The sequence below is a fragment of the Peromyscus eremicus genome, chromosome 15 (assembly GCF_949786415.1).
Source record: "Peromyscus eremicus chromosome 15, PerEre_H2_v1, whole genome shotgun sequence".
Lineage (NCBI taxonomy): Eukaryota > Metazoa > Chordata > Mammalia > Rodentia > Cricetidae > Peromyscus > Peromyscus eremicus.
Window position 1 is genome coordinate 75,476,660 of NC_081431.1, and position 21,271 is coordinate 75,497,930.

Sequence of the window (21,271 nt, forward strand, 5' to 3'; positions counted from 1 at the left end):
GTGTGTATGTGTACCTGTGTGTGTGTTTGTGTGTGTGCACTATATGTGTTAAGAGAATCTATCAACTCTTGCTAAATACTAGGTTCACATTCTGAAAGCAGCATTTTTTCATTCACATCTGTACATTTAAATACAGCCATCTGGAAGACTCCAGGTTCAGAAAAATGGTTTATCCACATTCACATTGATGTTGCAAGTTTAAAGAACTCAAATTTTTAAGTAACTCTATTTTTAAAATCTTTCCACAGTGTCACTTGAAGTAAGATTTTTGCATTTTCTTTCATGATAATTTGGCTTTTGCATTACACAAAACTGACAAAGCCATTTATTGAGTTGTCATCTAATTGTTTCAGAAATTATTAAGTGACAAATCCATCTCCAAAGGGAATACTGACAAGCTGGCACATTATGTGGGACAAGGGAGGTACATCAAAGATGCCTGAGCTGCGACTAGAATATCCGGCAAGGAAGGAGAAGCAGAAAACCAGAGCTCTTTGATCAAGCCGCCTTTCCGTGGACCAGTCTGGGGGAGAGGCCTGCCTGCACTGAGCTGGGCAGAGTGGTTGGCATTCACCTGGGATTCCCTGGAGGTGCAGTCACCTACATGTGCACACCTGCACCAGCACTACAGCCTTAGTATTTCCAGGTCTGGGGAAAGCCATCTCAGTGGAAAGGACACCCAGACACTGGCCTCTAAGTAGAGCTGGTTTGTCAAGCGTGGATTCCCTATTATCTCTTCACTAAGGTGGCTTGGGCTAACTCTCCTATGCTGCGTGCAGTTAGTGTCCTGTGTATGTGCAAACCTTTTCCTTTCTTGGTCTAAGTGTGTGTGTGTGTGTGTGTGTGTGTGTGTGTGTGTGTGTGTGTGTGTATGCATGTGTGTGTGTGTGTGTGTGTGTGTGTGTGTGTGTGTGTATGCATGTGTGTGTGTGTGTGTGTGTGTGTGTGTGTGTGTGTGTACATGTATGTACAGGCACATATATCCCTGTGCATGTGTGCAGAGTCCAGAGAAGGATATCAGATATTCTACTCTGTTAATCTCCACCTTATTTCTTTGAGACACGATTTGTGATTGAACCTGGAGCTCAGCTGGCAGCCAGCAAGTTTAGCAATCCTCCTATCTCTGCCCTGCACGGCTCTGGGGTTACAAATGTATGTGGCCACATCTGGCAGTTTACCTGAGTGCTGGTAACTAAGACCCTAGCGCTGATGCAGCAAGTGCTCTTGCTCTTCTTGACTCACGCAGTCCCGGGAGCCCTCTCTGTTTTCTTTCTTTGGTTCTCACAAACACACAGGACCCACATGCAGTGTCTGAAGTAACAGCGTGTCACAGAAGCAGCTACTTTAGAGGAAGGCTGCAGAAGGTCCATGCCCCGGAGAGTATGCACTCGGTGTCTCCATATCCAACTGAGGAGGACCCACAGTCAGCAAAGATGCTCAGAACATCATGCTACTGTGTGTAACCTAGCCTGCTTGGTCCTTATCCCTTCTAGATACCCAGTTTTTCAGTCCATTAGCAGAAGTCTGGGACTCTGTCATAAAGGAAGAAAGATGACACAAAAATGTAGCCAAATCATTACAAAGTCAAAATTGTTTCTAGGGAAAAATTACCATGCCACTTGATCTATTGACAGGCCTGAAATGGGTCTCTCCATCTTCACACAGTTCTTCATGGCGTTCCTTTCCATGAATTTGTCTTCCCTCTCTCAGAAGACTGCCACATCCTACTTTTAAAGAACTTAGTCTGTTGTCTTACGCATGTTTATATCCTAAATTATAATCAAACAAGATGAGAAAAGAGGGACCCAAGAGTCTTTGATAACTCCAGCATTTTTCTAAGGGCCTTTTTTAAAATTTATTTTTATTTTTCAGCATGTGAGTGTGTGTGTGTGTGTGTGTGTGTGTGTGTGTGTGTGTGTAAATGAGTGTGATGCCTTCACAAGGATGCTGGGAACTGAACTGAACTCAGGTCTCTGGAAGAGGAGTACATTCTCTTAACTGTTGAGCAATCTCTTCATCCCTGGGGACATGTATGTGATACCTTTTAAGGGAAAAAAATCTCTATTACCTTCATCTATAGACTGTAGCTCAGTTTCTGATACAATCTCAGGCTATTTAATGAAATCATTATTTTCAAGCCAAGTTGGAGATGCCTGACACATGTTGTGGCCCCATTTGGAATTTTCTGGTGGTTCAGAAGGGCATTGAAAGCATCTGTAGACTCCCAGAGGGAAGGATTTTCTCCACGTGGACCATTGTAACTGCTCATAGACACGAAACACATCAACTCCGCACTCCTTATTTGGCTTGTTCAGTTGGTCCACTTTTATTATCACTCTACATCATCAACTTTGCATTATGGCCCTTTGCTTGCAGCTCACACTGAGGCTGTAACAGCAAAGCCCTCCTTGAGCAGCAGTAGTGCCTTGTGGTTTTTGTATCTCATTCCTCTTCTTAACACTGACTGCTATTGTGATAATGAGCTTAGTAATCTTATTGAAGATGGATTTCCTTTGAACTTCTTTTCTTTGTTAAAAGCTGGGGAGAGTCTTTGTTTCCAGGAGCCCTCTCCAGGCCTGGAAGCGGTCTGTTTGACTCCAAGGCAAGTAGACACCTGGGGCTTCAGACTTTGGCCTCAAGTCCTCTTCTTTAGGCGTCAGCAACTCCCCCAGGCTATTCCTGCAGCTCCTCTGTCTGCTGCAAGGCCTCTGAGCTAATTGTCTCTAATGAGCTTGCTGGGTAACTCTGCCCATAACCCAAGGAGAGCTTACCTTTCCCATTGAGCTTTCAGTCCACTCAAGAAAGTGCTGATATCTCAGGCTTGTTCTTTCTTTGAAATACAAAGCTCAAATTAAAGACACTGAGAGCAGGTGTCCTCTGGGTACCTTAACCAAGAGGATGCCACACACCTGCTTTAATAACCGTCATAGTTTTCAGCGTTTTAGCTCTGGTCAAAGCTCATCAAGTTCATGAATACACTCATGGTTAATAGTCGTAGTTTTCAACATTTTAGCTCTGGTCAAAGCTCATCAAGTGCATGAATACACTTAAGGTTTACACTGAGCTTCACAAAGTGAGGTCCCAACCAGTTGCCCCCCAATCACTTGATATTATTTTAGAAATGTAAATTCTTCACCCAACTGTGACCTATTGGGTCAGATGTTCTACAAGCAGAGCTCAGCACACTGTGCTTTAACAAGCCCTGTAGGACATTTTGAGGCATGCTCATTTTTTGAAACTCCCTTTTAAAGGTCATATGAGGTCAGCATCCCCATTACACTTGCTTTTCAAGGGAGGAGGCTAAGCTGCCTAGGGATTTAGTTATCTATCAGAGCCACAGCTTATTTTAAACTTCAAAGCAGAGACAAAAATATAGAAGAAAACAACAGCTTAAAGATGAAACATAAATTGCATGTGTAGTAGTAAAAACCTCAGTAATGGGGATAGAGATGTCTCGGTTGGTAAAGTGTTTGGTATGCAAGATGAGTATCTGAATCCAAGCTCCAGAACTCAAGTGAGAAGTTGGGTGTGGGAGAGTGCATTTCTAACCCAGCACTGGATAAATAGAGACAAGTGGATTCCTGAGGTCTGTTGGTCAGTCGGCAGAGCCAAATTCAAGAGATCCTGGCTACTGGGAAAAACCTGCCTCCAGAAATACCTAGAGGAAGAACACCCAAATTTGAGGACTGTCCTCCATATGCATTCATGTGTGCATGCATACCAGTACACATATAGACACACAGGAACCAAAAAAAAAAAAAGAAGAAAGAAAAGAAAAACCTCAGTAAAGAAAAGACAATTAAAAATAACTCCCTCTCTCAGTCACCATACTTAACAAAATTCAATACATTTAAAGAAACAAAAAATATGCTAAAATTGAGATATTAATTCTGATTTCTTCTATTCTAAGGAGAAAGTCTCCAGAACCTAATTGGTTTATATGTATTGAAAATACAGTTACGAGCCGAACATCCTGGGAAGCATGGAGTACTTTGACAACAAGATTAATTTCGTAGCAGTAGATTTAGAAGAATTAATTTTAAGCAGATCATCCCAGCTCTTTGATGTCAACTGCTGGATCCTATCCCACTACAAATTTGACGAGGGTGGGGAATACAGTCATCTGCTCATTCATAGGAAGTATCCATATGAATATTAATCCTGAAGACTGCAGGTTGACTCCCTGTCCATGGAATGTGTTTAAATGCCACCTGTGTAAATTAGGGAAAGCATTAGCTTCCTGAAGAGGCTAGACCCCACACAGAGAAGCTCCCTGAAACATCACAGCAAATTCTCACATTAAGTAAGGAAAACAGATGGGCGTCAGTCAGGAAGTTTTAGGACTAAGTGTGGAGCCGGAGGGCTAGAGAGAAGCCTGCTGAGGCTGGAGCCAACACCAGCTGTTGATTTGACCACTTATTCCCTCCTCTCTTTTCAGCTGTGTTCCTTCAGCCTTAAGAGCGTCTCAGGTCAGCAAAGACCGTAGACAGCCTCTGGGGCATCTCAAGGAGAGTAAACACTGAGCTTCAGAAGTCTATATTTGGTGATTTAAAGCTGGATCAATGTGAAGACAGGACTTCATTTCCATGTACTTCCTTCCAAGCAAGATTCATTTCCATGTACTCTCTTCCACCACAAGCAAGACAATCTGTAAACCAAAGTGTCTGAGCAGCAAGTGTGGAGGAAGGAGTACCTGGGGTCAGGAAGCAGGTACAGCTACACCTGCCGTGGCTGCTGGCAAAGATGTGCTCAGGGGGATCAAGTTACATTTCTATCCAGTGGCACAGCTAGGACCCAGCTTGCTGCATGGTGGTGATTGATCTTTGCATCCACGGTTCCTTTTAAATTGATGCCTGTGTGTACACAGTTCTTCACTGACTTCTTAAAAAACAAAAAACAAGAATGAAAAACACAGCTTGTCTTAGTTCGTTGGGAGTTTTATTGAAAAAAACTATTCATGTATATGTATATGTACTCATATATGTTGATGAATTCTTTGAGAATTTTATACAATGTGTCTTGATTATATTCACCTCTCATTTCTCCCCCGCCTATCTCCTCCAAGATCCACTTCTTATCACTAACCCCCACTTCTTTTACTTTTCATGTTCTTTTTAGAGGAGCCTATCTCACAGCAGATGTCCTGGTCCTTTGGTTCTTCCAGTACTTTTACCACCTCGTCTGCAATGTTCTTACGTGTTGTCAGGTTGTATTACTAGTGTATTAATTGGGGACAGGCATCCTGTGGTCAGGTGATCCTGCATTTTGACTAGTCATGGTTTCTGTGTGCTACAAGGAGGAGGAGAATGAGGAGAAGGAGGGGGAGAAGGAGGAGGAGGAGGAAGGGGAGGAGGAGGAGGAGGAGGAGGAGGAGGAGGAGGAGGAGGAGGAGGAAGAAGAAGAAGAAGAAGAAGAAGAAGAAGAAGAAGAAGCTTCTTTGATGAAGAACAAGAACTGCATTTATCTGCCAGTAGAAGGGTAAATATTCAGAATGCAGTCAGAGATTATACAGGTTTTAGAAAGTGACTGTAGGAATTTCTCCACTAGGCTTCGTGGCCTCTGCAGCCATGGGTGGTTGGCTAGGTTGTCAGTAGCAGACATGAATCCCCTCCTATTGATCTTAAGTATACATCCAGGTAGCTGTTGATTTGTCCCACGATATAAATTCTACTCTTGTGCTTTTAGGAATATCTTGCCATATTGGTCATTGTTGTGGTGTGCAGGCATTATAGCTGAGTAGGGATATTGATTGCTTCTCTCCCATGGCAGCTTTCATGGCTCCTTTCAACACTATTAGAGTTAGTCCCCAGGTAGGAGGTTCCATTCAGATCTGGACGGATTCCTCCAAGTCCTGGGTCCAGAGGGTGTGGTGTCTTCAGCTAGAGGGTTGAATTTTCTTTTTCTAGTACCAAGGACAAGATCAATAGCTTGTATTATTTGGGGATCTCTTGGACTCCCCTGACCAACAACTCAAAAGTTTTCCCATGTCTGCACTGGGATTTTTGTTTGGTAGATAATGAATTCTGTGTGTGTATATGTCGGGGGTGGGCGGTACATTGACATTCCAAGTAGCATAACTTCAATTAATATATATGTATACACATAAATATATGTTATATGTAATTTTAAATAAACATAAAATAATATAATTCCTTAGGGTCTTTTCAAACACCCTTAGTGTTATTTAGCTCTCCTCCTCTTTGACTTTTAAATAATATTCAACTCAAATATTAATGCTCATGGTATACACTTCTAATGTATGTGTGTGAGAAAACAAATGGGAAAACTATCTTTAAAATCCTGGCAGTTCCAGCTATGGTGGCCCATTTCTTTACTCCTAGTACACTGGAGGCTGAGGCAGGCAATCATAGCAAGCTCACAGCCAACCTAGTCTACACGGTGAGTTCTAAGCCACAACAATCCTGGCAAATGTCTTGGATGGTATGTTATGTAGTCTTATTACTTTATTTTAAAGATATTAAAGCAAGGGTTGTGGCAATGATACAGTGGGTAAGAGTACTTGCTAAACAAGCATGAAATTCTAAGAATGAATTCCTTGACCTCATAAAAAAACCCTCCCCTGGCAAAAACAACAACAACAAAACAAAAACAAACAACAAACAAACAAACAAAAAACAACCTGGGTTTGACAGTGTGCTTACCTGTAGCCCCAGGGCTGTCAGGGACAGACAGAGGATCACTGGGGCTTGCTGGATCCCAGCCTAGCTCCAGTTTCAGTGAGAGGACCTGTCCCAAGGGACTAAGTCAGAAAGTGACAAAACAGAACTCACAACACTGGCCTTCATTTCCTAAATGCACAGATGTGTGTAGCACACAAACACACACTCAAATAGGAATGTGGGCCTTGTTATAGAGGAGCTATGCATTAGTGTCTGATACACACACACACACACACACACATACACACACACATACGTACACTCAAATAAGGATGTGGGGCATGCTACAGAAGAGCCATGTTTTACTCCCTTAATGATTCTGGGCATCCCAGAGAGGAAGAGACTGTATCTTTAAGTCTTTGTTCATGTATCTAGCCTGGGTGCTAGGCACATAATGAGAGCTTAAAAGATATATGTTGATAGTAATGAGCTTCTTTCTCTCAAATTGTTTTCTGAAATTGGTAGGCTTAAAATGGTATATCAAATAGTGATCAATACTCAGGACATGCTAGGCAAAATTGGCAGAATAAATGTGTGTAAATCAAGAAGATAGGAGAGCATCTCCCAGAAAATTTGGGAGCTGCTCAAGGATGAAATTGGGGAACTGATGACTGAAATGCACAATCCATTGTTTCAATTGACCTCAGGTTAAGGAAAGTGCTGGGTAACCATCGCAAGCATTTTATGTGCAAAAGACTCCAGAAAGCTGCAGAAATCACAGAGCATCACACCACAGGCTGAAGGATCCCACTGTCAAGTACGTAATGGCTCATGTGTTTGGTGAAAGGCAGTATGGTTTTCATAAAAGTGAAATGCAAAATGACTCTGAAGAAACAGCAAGACACTCAGAGGACAGGGAAAGGCTAGTGTATTCTCTGATTTTCTGGTTGTTGTTACAAAATAGCTTACAGGAAGCAACTTAAGGGAGAATGGTTTACTCCAGTTTACAGTCTGAGGAAATATAATTCCTCATGGGTACATGGCTGCAGAAATGGAAGTCCATTCTTCACATTGCAGCTGCAATTAGGAAGCAGAGTGGAAGCAGATTTAGCATCTCCGTGTTCACCACGTCTTCCCACAAAACACTCCATACTGGATTGTTCCAAGGAGGCTTGAGTTTCCATTTTGATTTAGTTGAGCATTGTGTTCTGAAATCTTGATGCGGGCTGCTTCATCTCTTTTATCATTTGTTCCTGACTGCCAATGCAACACTGTACTACCCATTGGCTTATGTGTTTAGACATCATGGGTAGGCGGAGCTGAGTTCTGTCTCTGTCACTTTATTACATGTGATGTAGCTATGCTCCCTTGATATTTTAAAATTTCCATTTCTTCTGTAAATTGAAGCAACCAATTAGGCTTCAATAAAAGGTAAAATGGAGAGCTGGAGAGATGCCTCAGTGGTTAAGAGCACTGACTGCTCTTGCAGAGAATGTGGGTTCAATTTCTAACATCCACAAGGCAGTTCACAACTGCCAATAATTCTAGTTTCAGGGGACCTGACACCCTCATTCAGACATACATGCAGGCAGAACACCAATGCACATAAAATAAAGTAAATAATTTTTTTAAAAAGGTAAAATGATGTGCTCATAATCTTAGCAGAATGCCCAGTTGCATGGAGTTCTGTCTGAAGAACATCTGCTGCATAGAAGTGTGTGTTGTTCTGGGGTCAGATACCCCAAGGAAGTTACTTTGAACTATGGGAAGTTGTCTTCTGAGTTAAGATCATCAGCTACATAGGTACTGCCCTGCAATCTTCCTTTTTTTTTTTTTCTTCACGGACATGCATCTTCAAGTTTCTCTTTTTCCTCAGGGACCTTGTCCATGGTCTCCACATACTTCAGTAGAGATCCTCCATGTTATCACATAAAGGATGGTGAAAGCTCTACCATCTCGGAAAAACTGACCTGCATCACCTGCAGGATGTCCCTTCATAGAGGACAGACTGGATGGAGTTCAGGAAGATGTGAGTAGACAGGACAGCTAAATAGGATGAATTGAAATATGATCCAAACAGAAGAAGCTGCCAGCAGCAAATGTTTCTGGGTAAAGTTTGCATCTGAAAGTTGCTTCTTGGAGTGTATTTGCAAAAGACAAATGAAGCAAATTATCACAGAGAGTACAGGCCACTGGTAATGTGGGAAGTGGATTTGAAAGGGAAAACAAATGATTGGGAGGAGGGGAATTTTAAATACCAGGATTCACACCAGCTGACTCTGTTTCTTGTTTTGTGTTTTCTTTGTGAATACAACGAAGAAGAGATGGCAGTGCCGGTGTCATCAAACATTCCAGGTAACTTGGAAGTCCCCAAGTAGGAGGGACATGGGTTGGATCCCAGAAACAGGTTTTATAACTTTTGATGCATGTGTGAAAGCAGGCTGCAAAGTCAAGTGCTTTATACCGGCGCCCCAGTAAAGACCTAAATGCGGAGCTTGGGAGATGTCTCAGCAGGTAAAGATTCTTTCCCTTAGTCTGATGACCTGGGGTCTATCCCTGGAACACACAGAGTGGAAGAGAACAGACTTCTGCAGCTTGTTATTTAGCTTATACACACACCCCATCAACACACAGAGTAAAATCACACTGGCTCAGGCTGCTGCTCAGAGCTAGAATTTTAATCTCTGCATTCCTCTGATATGTCTACACCACAAACCAGAGAGACTTCAGATCCACTAGGATTCAAAAAATTATCGAAAGACTATCCCTGAGACACCTTCACGCCTGATCATTTAGTGGCCAGGAGCACAGCTTGTTAATAAATCAGGAGGCATTGCTAAGTGGCTGCTCAGCGGCCTCATTCATGAATGTTCCACTCAGTGCCAGATCAGAAACTCTACAAATTGGATTTTTAGTGCAGGGAGATTTTCTCCTGTCTATTGCAAAGGTGTCTTTTAAAGGTTCTTATCCTGAAGTGAACTTGAAGTAAAAGAAATCTCTTGGGTGCTAGTAAATTGCTGTTCCACACTGTGCTATCTGTGTTGTTTGGTATCCCTACTTTAAAAAACATTACAAACTGAAGCACACCAAACTTCACACCTCTGCAAACAACTAAATGAGCCTGAGGCTATAACTGTTAGGAGGGAACTTATCTCCTCAGGTATGCCTCAGGCCATGAGTTTCATTTCCCCCCTCCACACACCCCACCCAGCAAAACAACAACAACAAAAAATCAGGGTGTTAAGGAGATGACTCAGCATGGACCCTGCTTCCTGTACAAGCATGAAAACCAGAGTATGAATCTCAGGAATTTACTTAAAAACTCAGTGGGTGTAGCCTTCTGTCTGTGATCCCAGTGCTGAAGAAGTGGAGACAGGAGCTCCTTAGAGCAAGCAGGCTAGTTAGTCAAGGTTTAAAGGTGAGCTCTGAATTCAGTGAGGAACTCTGCCTTAGTGTATGAGAGAATAATCAATGAAGACGTTCTCAACACATCCATGGGACTCAATACATAATAGTACACATGTACACACAGGAATGTAAAGAAAATTTCAACACACGTGTGAGTCCTCATTTATGTCAGTAGGCATGCACACATATTCACACATGCTATACACATACAAAAAAGAAAGACATCCTTAAAAGATGCTCTCAGGCAGCATCCTTGAAGATGATACTTCATACCGATGGGTTTTAAAATGGGGATTATATGGAAAGTTAAATGGACCATTCAGAGGGTTGTGTTAAAACAAAACAAAACAAAACAAAAAACTCTTTTTTTTTTAAATTTCATTCCCTGAATCTATGACCTTGTCCCTGAAGTAAAATTTTAAAAAATTCAGAAGGAAAAACTAAGATAATCTATTGTATGTGTACATGTCTGATTTATGCTTGTATGTTGAGAGGTCAGTATCACATATCTTCCTTAGTCTCCCTACACCTTATTGAGTCAGGTTTTTTAACTAACCCTGGAGCTCACCAATTTGGGTAGACTGGCTGGCCAGTAAGCCCAAGAGATCACCTATCTCTGACTCCCCAGAACTAGGTTAGAAGTGTGTGCCACCATGTCCACTCTCTCTCTTCTTATATGTAATTGGGGAATGGAACTCAGGTCCTCACAGCTGTGCCACAAACATTCCACTCACTATGCCATTCTCCTGCCCAAGGTGATCTGTTTAACCATAGCGTGTTTTGATACATGTTCCAATATTAGCTAAAAAGGAGACATCACCTATTTTGTGAAATGTTTATAAAACACCAGTTTGACAGACTTTCTTAGACCATTTCAGAGTTTAGACATTATTTGCAACACTCAGGTAGAGTTAGGTATAGTTGATGATTTCTTACTTTTATATTTAGCAGTGTGTGAATTAAACAGTGGGGTTTAATATTGTTCTTCCAGAGTAAGTCTGACAAGGTTCACATTTCAAGTGAGGAAAGGGAAAAAAAACTGTGAAAATTAAAAAAAGAAAGAAAGAAAGGAGAAACAGACCATAATCTTACATCAAGTATATTTAGAAATAAAACTTAATTTTGTCTAGTGGTGCTAATGGTGCCTGGATAGTGTCGGGCTGATGAGGATGATGGGATATGGTGGCAACAATCGTGTCCCTCCACACTGCAGCTCTAAGAACCATGGTGATTCCAGATTACATTTATTAAACACCCAAATTTAGTCCACTGTGTCAAGACTCAATTCTCCATGGAAGCAGAAGAGAGAGATGCCTGCCTTGAAAGAAATTAAAAACACTTGGAACTCAAGTGAACCAATACCCCCAGCAAGGTTAAGAGCCCTTTGCCAGCTGTTCCCAAACACAGAGATGCCAGCCTTGAAATGCACCCTGAGGCCCAGGGAGGCTGAGAGAAGGCCGCTAAGATCTGAAGAAAATGAAACTTGGATCTTTTTTTAAAGACGGAAACAAAATGACTCAAAACTGCAACTCCATCTGAAAACAACCAGTTCTGATTGAAAACCCTGGAGAAAATAAATAATCCCACATCTATTTTCCCCTCTAAAGTCAACATAAAAGTTTCCAATGGTTCCCTGGGCAGAAGGACTGCTGATTTGTCACTCCAAACTGAACAGCAAACCAAGCACAAATCTGTAAAAATGGATGTGGACCTCAATATTGAGAAACAAAATAGAAGAGCCTCCAAAGAGTCTTTTCAAAATGAAAAGCCATGCTCTGTGAGACTACTGTAACCGATATCATAAGTGACCCAAGTAAAGATAACAACGATATTCAATACTCCATTTAGTAACTAGTCAGAATGCTTAGTTTACCCCTCATCTCAATTAGAGACCCAGATGGTGGATAGGCAGCAAGCATCAGGGCAGCTAAAACACATTCTTCTCAGCAAGGTTGGGCTAACACTGAAAGATGGAGCAGCTGAAGTCAGAGCTGCAGACGAAGAGGTTCTGTGGGGGAAAGAGTGTGTGAGCCAGCACCACCACGTCTTCCCATTTATGTTCTTTTAGAAAAAAAATGGTGATGTTTTTCTCCTAAACCAAAAGCAGCATTTGTTTACGTTATTTTGCTCAAAGCATGAAGTTTCCTTTTTTTGATATTTACATATATGTTTATGCATGCATGTATGTTTACACATGTGTACACCTGTGTACAGAGGCCCGAGGTTAACTTCAGATAGCTTTCTCGGTCACTTTTTATCTGCTTAGGCAGTGTCTATTGTCTTTCTGGTGAGTCTGGCTAGCCAGCATGTTTTGGGAGACTCTAAGGATGCCATCACATCTACCTGGCTTTTCTGTGGGTTCTGGGGATTGGGACTCCATCCCCACCCTTTGATGGCGAGCAGTGTGCCTGCTGAGCCATCTTCCTAAGCCCCCAACTCCGTCCTCTGGAGACAGCTCCAGGTAGAGCAACCCTGTGCTCAATCCTGTCCCTGCTTTCTTTTCTTTACAGTTTCCTGACCACCATTGGCTTACTCAAAGGGCATGTGTTGAAGGGCACGTGCCGGGGCTACAGCAGGGTAGAAAGCTGTTTATAACTCAGAGCAGGTGCATTACTCCCAAACTGATCACGGCTCACAGTGCCAGGGTAAGTCTAAACTTTGCCGTGTTTTCTATATTTGAATGTTTTTAAAACCTTGAATGATGGCTGTTGAACACAGTCAGACAAGAGCACAGATTCCTCAGGCCAAATCCCACACTTAGTGACCTTGGACAAGTGACATTGCTCAGTTATTTAGGCAAGTTATGTAAAATGTCTGATACATATTTAAACAAATAAGTAGACATATATCCTCAACCAATACGATGGTGAGTGCTAATTGTCAATTTGACAGAATCTAGTGTCAGTTGAGAGACTAGCCTGTGAGCATGTCTGTAGAAAACTCTCGTGATGGTACTAATTTACATGGGAATATCTTCCCACAGTGGGTGGCAGCATCCCCTGGCTAGGATCCTGGACTGTATAACGATGGAGAAAGTGAGCTGAGCACTAGCATAACATTGATTGTTCCTTCTGACTATGGATGGCACGTGACCAGGCCCCTCACGCTCCTGCTGTCATGACTTCCCTGCCATGATGGGTAGTAACCTTGAACCCTAAGCTGAAATAAGCCCTTTCTCACTTCCCTTGCTGTCATTGGTAGAATTTTACCACAGCACCATGAAGGAAAGAAAATACGATAGCCAACGACACAGTCTTACTGACAGATTTTGTCGGTGTGTTTCTCTATTTTTATAGATGACATAACAGAGTCTGTCGGAAAAATATCAAGATGTAAGAAAGGGAGGAACACACTGAACTCTCTCCAGCTGACACTCTGATATTCCTGGGGAGAGAGTTACACTGGAACCAAGGTCTATGTGATGTCATTATTTCTGAACGGGAGCAGGACAGTGATTAAGCCCCCCAGTCTGGGGACAGCAAGATGCCAGAAACACTGGCTGGCTGGCATTAGCACATCTCATCGCTATTCACTGGAAGACAAAGTATTTCCTACCCAGATGCTGTCTTCTTGCTTGTACTGCTGCCAGTTGTGGCCTGTGTCGCTGAACATCAGGCGATAGCTTGTCACCCAGTCAGAGCTCCCGTATCTTCCCTGCGTGGCCACTGCCATAATCTCCACTCTGCTGCCCAGGTCCATCTGGAGCCACTGTTGGGCACTGGAGTCTGCTGGGGACCAACCACCAGTTCCTGGAATAGGATGAAAGAGAGACTGGTAATAATGCCTTAGAAAGTCACCATTTCGTATGTCAAAGATCAGTGAAACTAGGTTCTACTAAGGCACCGTTGTTCCCCCTGCCTCTGAACTCAGTCCCCCAGGACTTTCATAACCAAATTCTGATCCTGTAACTCAGGGCTCCAGGTTCACTGCAAGTGAGGTGTGTACAATGTCTCTTTCCATTCCTTTCTTTCTTTTCTCTGTCCGAATGTGTATTAAGAATCCACGAGGGGATTCACCCGTATCTCATTATGGGTACAAAGGTGAAGGAAGACATTAATTGGCCCTTTCATGGGCATCATGTGTTCATTTAACCTTTATTCTTCATGCGGAGAATGCTGGGTGAAAGGGAAAGGAAAATCCGATGAAAGCTTGTGAGGAACCTCCACGAGAGAAAGACAGAAGTTACAATAGTGGTACAGGGGACAGGCTGACTTAGGAGGTGTTCAGAAAGGCCTTTCAGTCCACAGACAGGAAAGCTGAAAGCTGAGGCCAGCAGACCATGCCTGGACAGGGTGGGAAGCACTAACAGTCACTGTTCTCTCACTTATCAGAGGGAACAGAGGAGGGAATGGTGGATGCACAATCTCAGGACACGAGGAAACACTGCACACTTCATATGTAGCTGCTGCACCAAGACACACACGGACTTTTCAACAGCTGCTTGGCTCCTAGACTATTCACAAAATTTGAACTTTGTAGATAATAAATATTCATTCTCATGGAATTGGAAGACTCATGGCTTAAGCTTTTGTCTCCATCTCATGTAGGAAAAAATAAATCAATATGAACCATTATTGACTGCTGAATTCTTAAGTCCTCTGGAACCTGGGGTGAGGGGCACTAACGAGTGTCTTATAAGATGGACAGGTATGTGGTGAAAATCAACCATTTTGCTCAGAACAGGACCTGAGAGGGCTACTAAGCTTAGGGGAACAAGTAATAGATTCACCTTTTCCTTCAATTTACACACTTGTTCTTGTGATACTCTTTTTTATCTCCCACCAAGTGCAAGAGCGTTCACTCACATCATGGCTTGGCAGCTCAGTGACTTTCTGTGTCCTGGTCTCTACTGCATAGCCCCTCACTGTATGTGACTATGTAGATCTGGGAGCTGGGGGAAGTCAGGCAGAAGTCCTGCTGACCTTAGGACATATGTTGGATGCGATGACTGTCTTCAGCATCAGATACTCTTTAATATTCTTCTTTGATAAGCTTCTTTTTATTTATTATTAATAAGAATTTTTATTTTATTATTATAATTTTATTTCTTCTTATTATTAATAATAAGATTAAAGCAGGGAAGGAGAAAGGCATGTGATTGCCATCTACTTTAAAAAGTGTTCTGAGTGTTGGGTATGACATCAACAAGATAGGTAGTATGGTACACTGACACCTCCCCCTTTCTGTAGTGAGAGGGCTACACGTGGGGGGGACATGGGGTAACTGCATTCTTTAGCTTTCCATATAATTACAGCTGTAACCACAAGACCAATTTCTCAACGAAAAAGCTGTAAGTGGATTTCCAGCTCCCCTCTGCCACTTGCTCTCGCTTTCCCATGACAGATACTGTGAACAAGGTCTAGATACTGCTGAAACCATAGTTTCTGAGTAGTTAAAGAATGATTTGTATGCTTGTGTTTTTGCGTGTAGCATTCCCTTTTAGTATATCTATTGAATAAACTTATTATAAACTATACATGGGAAAAGATAAAAGTGTAAAAAAATACACACAGAAATTTAAGAGTGGGCAGAATAATGTAGGATGTTTTGAGTTTGAGTGATGTTTACTAGTTTGCAGTGAAAATCTTCAAGCCTTCATAATTTTCTTTTCATTGCCAACAGACCCCAACTGAACTGCTTGATCATGCTTTAGACCTTCTCCTTTTTATAAATATTGACATGTAAGATATTATATTAAAATAGAAGAAAACAGATCTGTGGTGATGGCTCAACAGGTAATGTGCGCGCAGTGCAAGACGGGAGTTTGGATACCAGTACTCATGTAAATCCTGGGCAGGTGTGTTGGCTTAATTGTAATTTCAGTGCAAGGGAAGCAGAGGCAGGGGGCTCCCCAAGCAAACAGGCATGCTAGACTAGCAGGGTCAGTGAGCACCTGGTTTAGGTGAGAGATATTTCATCCATATAAAAGGTGGAGAGCAACGGAACAAGATACCCAGGTTACAGAGACTTGGTCCTCAATTTGCATGCCTGTATATATGAACATGTATCTTCCCCCACACATGCAAACACACATACACACATTCAAGCATGCCACACATTCACATAAAAAAAAAGAAAATGTAGTAGTAAGTATGTACCTTTTTTAAAAAAACAATAAATTAAATAAATCAAAGCCAAAACTAAAACTACAGGGTATTTAACATAAGATGATTTCTTCAAACATGTCTGGAGAAAAATAATATTTTTCCTTTTAATCAGAGTAGGGGGGAGAAAACTCCATCTCACTTTCTTAACCCTCCTGAAAGTGAACCAGAATGGAACAGTCGCTGTGAGCATTCATTATCAGATGAAGGTAAGCACATTCTGAACCTTCCAGTCACAGCTCAAGTACTTAGCATGAAGGACCACTCCCTGGATAATAATTGCCTAGGCCTCTTTCCCTGGTATTGAAGAACCCCTCCCCCCCCCCACACACACACACATTGCACCTAATGGATAGCCCCTCAGGGTTTCTGTGGTTGTCACAGCAAATATTTTCTTTATTAGTCAAACAGTAAATGTATTTTGGAAAATTATGAGGGTGACCTCAAGAAATGTATAGTCTTTCTACGACAAGCTATGTGCTCACCCATTCCTCTTTCTGAGTTATGTCAAAATTCAGTGAACATGAACACAAATACATGGAAGTTGAAGTCAAAATGCCAACTAAAGCAGTGTTGTCACAGTCACAGCTGATGACTCTGATTTCTGAATATGAAGACTATCATCAATCCTGCAGTTTATACTTCAAAGTATTTGAAAGAAATTTCAATTTCAAGAAAACTTAAAAACCTGTATTTATCTATTATTTTTTTATTTATTTTCTCTCTATGTGTGTCTGTCTGTCCATCTTTGAACACACATGTGCCAAGGTATGCAGGAGAAGGCTGGAAGACAGTATTTGGGATTTGGTTTTCTTCTTCCATCATGTAGGTTCTAGGGCTTAACTCAGACTGTTAGCCTGGAAAGTAGGTGCCTTTACCTGATGAGCTATCTTTTAGGTTAGAAATGAAAAGAAAATGATCTCACCATAAATATGTACAATATTCAGAGCTCAGCCATACTTTTCCATACATAAAATTGGGGATGATTGTAAGACTATGTCTGATTTCATTTCTAACAACCTACAAGCCTCACTCACTGCATACTAGACTGTTGACTGTGTGTGTGTGTGTGTGTGTGTGTGTGTGTGTGTGTGTGTGTACACACACATATATGTTAGAACAGGTCCCATGTAGCCCAGGTTGGCCTCAAACTCCTTCTGTAGCTGAGGATGATCTTGAACTCCCAATTCTCTTTCTTACACTTCCTGAGTACTGGCATCACAGGTGTAGTGTGGGGAATCTAACCAGGGCTTCGTGCATATTAGCTAACTACCAATTCAGCAATATCTGAGCCCCTCCCCTAGACTGCTAACTTCAGATTTTGTTTTTTACAGAGCATGTGGTGCAACTAGATGTTAGTGCAAAAAATAGAGGCCTGGCTCAGTACTCAGATCTGCTTCCAAGGTTAGGTTAGAGGAGGTTCTCCCAACTGTACTCAGCCACAGCACTAGGAGAGTCAGGTGCCTATCCAACCTCATATGACCCACAATTGATGAAACAGGGGATTCCAGTTCAGACAACCAGTATCTAGCACCAGAATTCTTTGCTCCCAAGCACTACCAGTCACTCTTATCTCGCTTATCATCTCTGTTTCCACCTGAGCCATAAATCACACTTCACCCTCTCCTCTCCAGTGTCTCTCTGGATTTTTGCGGAAATCAAATGATTGTATTTCATTTGAAAAAATAATTTACTGTATTAATGTGTTCATGTATGCATGTGTGTTCATATGGTGTGTGTGGGTATCCCCTAGTGCCCATTTGTAGGGCAGAGGTCAGCTTGTGCATCCTTCCATCATGTAGAGCACAGATATTGAACTCAGGCCCTCAGGCTTGGCAGCAGGTACCATTTACCCACTGAACTATCCTGTAGTGGTTTGAAAAAAATGGCCCCATAGAGAGTGCCGCTATTAGGAGGTGTGGCCTTGTTAGAGGACGTGTGTCACTGTGGAGGTGGGCTTTGAGGTCTCCTTTGTTCAAGCTACGCTCAGTAAGACACAGTTTGCTTCTGCCGCCTGTGGATCAAGATGTAGAACTCTCAGCACCTTCTCCTGCTCCATGTCTGTCTGTGCACTGTCATGTCCTGCCATAATAATGGACTAAACCTCTGGAACTGCAAACCAGGCCCAATTAAATGTTTTCCTTCATAAGAATTGCCATGGTCATGGGGTCTCTTCACAGCAATAGAAACCATAACTAAGACATATCCCCCAAGCTCCACGAATGCTATTTTTGTTCCTGTGTTTCAGGGAATAATAAACTGGGCTCAGAGCTGGTCTAGAGGGTTTAACTAGAGACTTTTACTCAATTCTTTTGACTTCAGGTTTGTTCCTCAGGTTTACAGTGACTAAAATCTTAAGCAAGTGTAAAAGACTCGTTTATAGAATTATAATCAAACATTAAATAAGACGAAGAAGCTGTCTCCTCACCCCTGTAAATCTCTCCTTCAGCTTTCTATGTCACAGTGCTGAGAGACAGCTTGAATACAGGCTGCGATAGACTCTGGGTACGAACCAGGACAACTTGTGGGGAAGAGCAGAACGCTCTCTTTCTGCTGATTTCCATTTCAACCTTAGAAATGGAAATGAGAATCGATGGATGCCACACATTGGAGACAGCACAGCATGGATTCTTTTCAGAGATACTGAATAGCATACATACCAAAATAGACTCCATCTGTACAAGACCAGCTGACATAACCCATTAGGATGCACAATATTTTCACACCTAATATGTTTCAAGGACAGCGATTGGCTTATTTAATTTTATTGTTTTATTTTGTGTGTGCATGGTGCATTTATATGTTTATGTGCATGCCTGTATGCATTTGGATGCTGGTACACATGTGTGTGAAAGTCAGAGGCCAGTGTTGTGTGTCTTCCTGTAACACTCTCCATATTTTTGAGACACGGTCTCTCCCTGAACTTGATTAGTCTGAGTTAGCTTCAACTTGACACAGTCTAGAGTCATCTAGACTCTCAATCAATTGAGAAATTGCTCAGGTAAGCCCACAGTTGATTATTTATTGAGTGGGAGGGCCAGGTCCACTGTGGACAACGTCCTTCCCTGGACAGGTGATCCTGGGTTTGATAAGAAACTACACAGTAGAAAAGCCTATGGTTAAGCCAGCAAGGGCTATGGTTTCTGCCTCCAGGTTCCTACTTGAGTGCCTGCCTTGACTTCCCTGGAAGATGGAAGTGACTTAGAAGTGTAAACCAAATAAACCTTCAACAGAGTAACTTTGATCAGAGTGTTTTATCATAGCAACAGAAAGCAAACTCAGACAGGAGCTCACTGATTCAGCTACATTAGCCAAGTGACAGCCAAGTATAGCTTTTCTCCCCCTTGCCGTTGCTGGGATTGCAGGCACGCCACTGCATGTCTGCCTGACCGTGGTGCCAAGGCTCCTAACCCAAATCTTCATGCTTCCACAATAAGCACTCTACCAGCTGAGCTATCCCACCAGCCCTTGACTATTGTTTAATCCCTACAATAAATCTCATAAGGAACAGGTTCCCCAGACCTGTTCCTCCCTGTACATCACACGGAAGCCCTCTAAACAACAAACACATTCCCAGGAATGAACCAGGAGCTAGCAGGGAGGATGAGCTGCAGCCTCGGTTATGACACCCTTGGTAGCCCTGTAAGCCAAGACTCAAAACTGTTTTATATACAAATCCACTTATTGAGTAAAGCCCAGTAATAAACAAAAACAGAGGCCTTGGGACTGGGAAGATGGCTTACTCGGTAAAGCACTTGCCTTGCAAACATGGACACCTGAGTTCATACCCCTGCAATCATTTAAAAAGCAGTGCACAGCTACAATCCAAGCTCTGGGGAGGAGGAGCCAGGAGGCTCACTGAGGCTCACTGGCAAGCCAGCTTGGTAAGTTTCAAGCCATTGAGAAGGCCTGTCCCCAAAAACAAAACAAAACAAAATGGTGGGTGGAGTCTGAATAACACACCTGTCCTTTGACACACACTTAAACACACATACATTACACATCTAAGAGACCCTTCTGTGAACATTTAAGAAGGAACCATGTGTCTAAGAGTGATTAAATTATGCTCACGTGTCTAGGTATTAAAATTATGCCTCACATTCAGAAGGGCATCCACTCTTCTCTTTAGAACACTCGCATCCATATGAAACAGGATCCAGGCTGAGCAAAGACCCCTAAGGCTGGGACAATGTTAGATGAAACATACGCATGCTTCTTGTGCTTCTGGACAGGTCTAGTATGACAGGATGCTGCAGCTGATAATCACACATGTCCCACACTTCTAGTTTAAGGACTAACAAAGCTCCATAGGGAAACTAATTGGGAACTTACCAAATACTCAGTGTGGTTTTTTAAAAGGCCCAAATCCTGTAGGATAGGGTGGAGAGATGGCCCGCTTATTGCTCTTTTGGAGGACTTACAGGGTTCCTAACACCTACATCAGGCAGCTCACAACTGTCTGTAAATCCATCTCCATGGCATCCCATGCCCGCTTCTGGCCTCTGCAGATAAGAGGCACATATGCACACAGACATGAACAAAGACATATATACAAAAATAAAACTAAATCTATAGGTTAAAAAATTTTAAAATTGTGTAAGGAACCCTGGGATGGGACTGTTTGAGGCCATTTTGCAGAGAGAAGCAAAGGGGTTTACCACAGGAGACTCATGGAAAGGTGGGACACCTTTGTCTGAACCAGACCCAGTTGTAGTCAAGGGCTGTTTGCCACTAGAGCAATGCTTGGAGAATGCTTTTGGGTATGTGTTAATTTAGGTCTCCTGGCAATCAATGAAGAGGCAAAGACTTCAGTGCAAATAATTCATCTGTAAATGATACTAAGAGACAAGTGAGGGTGAAGGAAATGTGGGAACAGCAGCTGTGGTACCTCATGGAGCCCTGTGTTTGTGAGTAAATCAGAGTTCAGCTGTCATCACAGGGAGTGACTAAGGGATGCGTGACGGTGGGCAGAGTCAAAGGCATCCTTGAGCAAAGAGGAAAAGAAGTAGCAACAGTGTAGGGAGCTTTTCTGCTGGGATGTTCTTTGCCTCTGAGTATTCCCTAGCACGTAGATTGTCCTCAACTGTGAGAACTGGCTGACTGCCAGATCTATGCACTGTTGTCTTAGCTAGGGTTACT

At 42.4% G+C, this 21,271-nt stretch overlaps 1 protein-coding gene across 3 annotated transcripts in view; it reads right to left on the bottom strand.

Annotated features, from left to right (window-relative positions):
• Cntnap5 (contactin associated protein family member 5) overlaps positions 1-21,271 on the bottom strand; it is a 920,429-nt gene that overhangs the window by 682,105 nt on the left and 217,053 nt on the right. For all 3 annotated transcript variants that reach the window (XM_059280761.1, XM_059280759.1, XM_059280758.1), the window contains exon 3: positions 13,584-13,777. In XM_059280761.1, the coding sequence (XP_059136744.1) occupies positions 13,584-13,777 (194 nt within the window). The remainder of the gene's footprint in view (positions 1-13,583; positions 13,778-21,271) is intronic.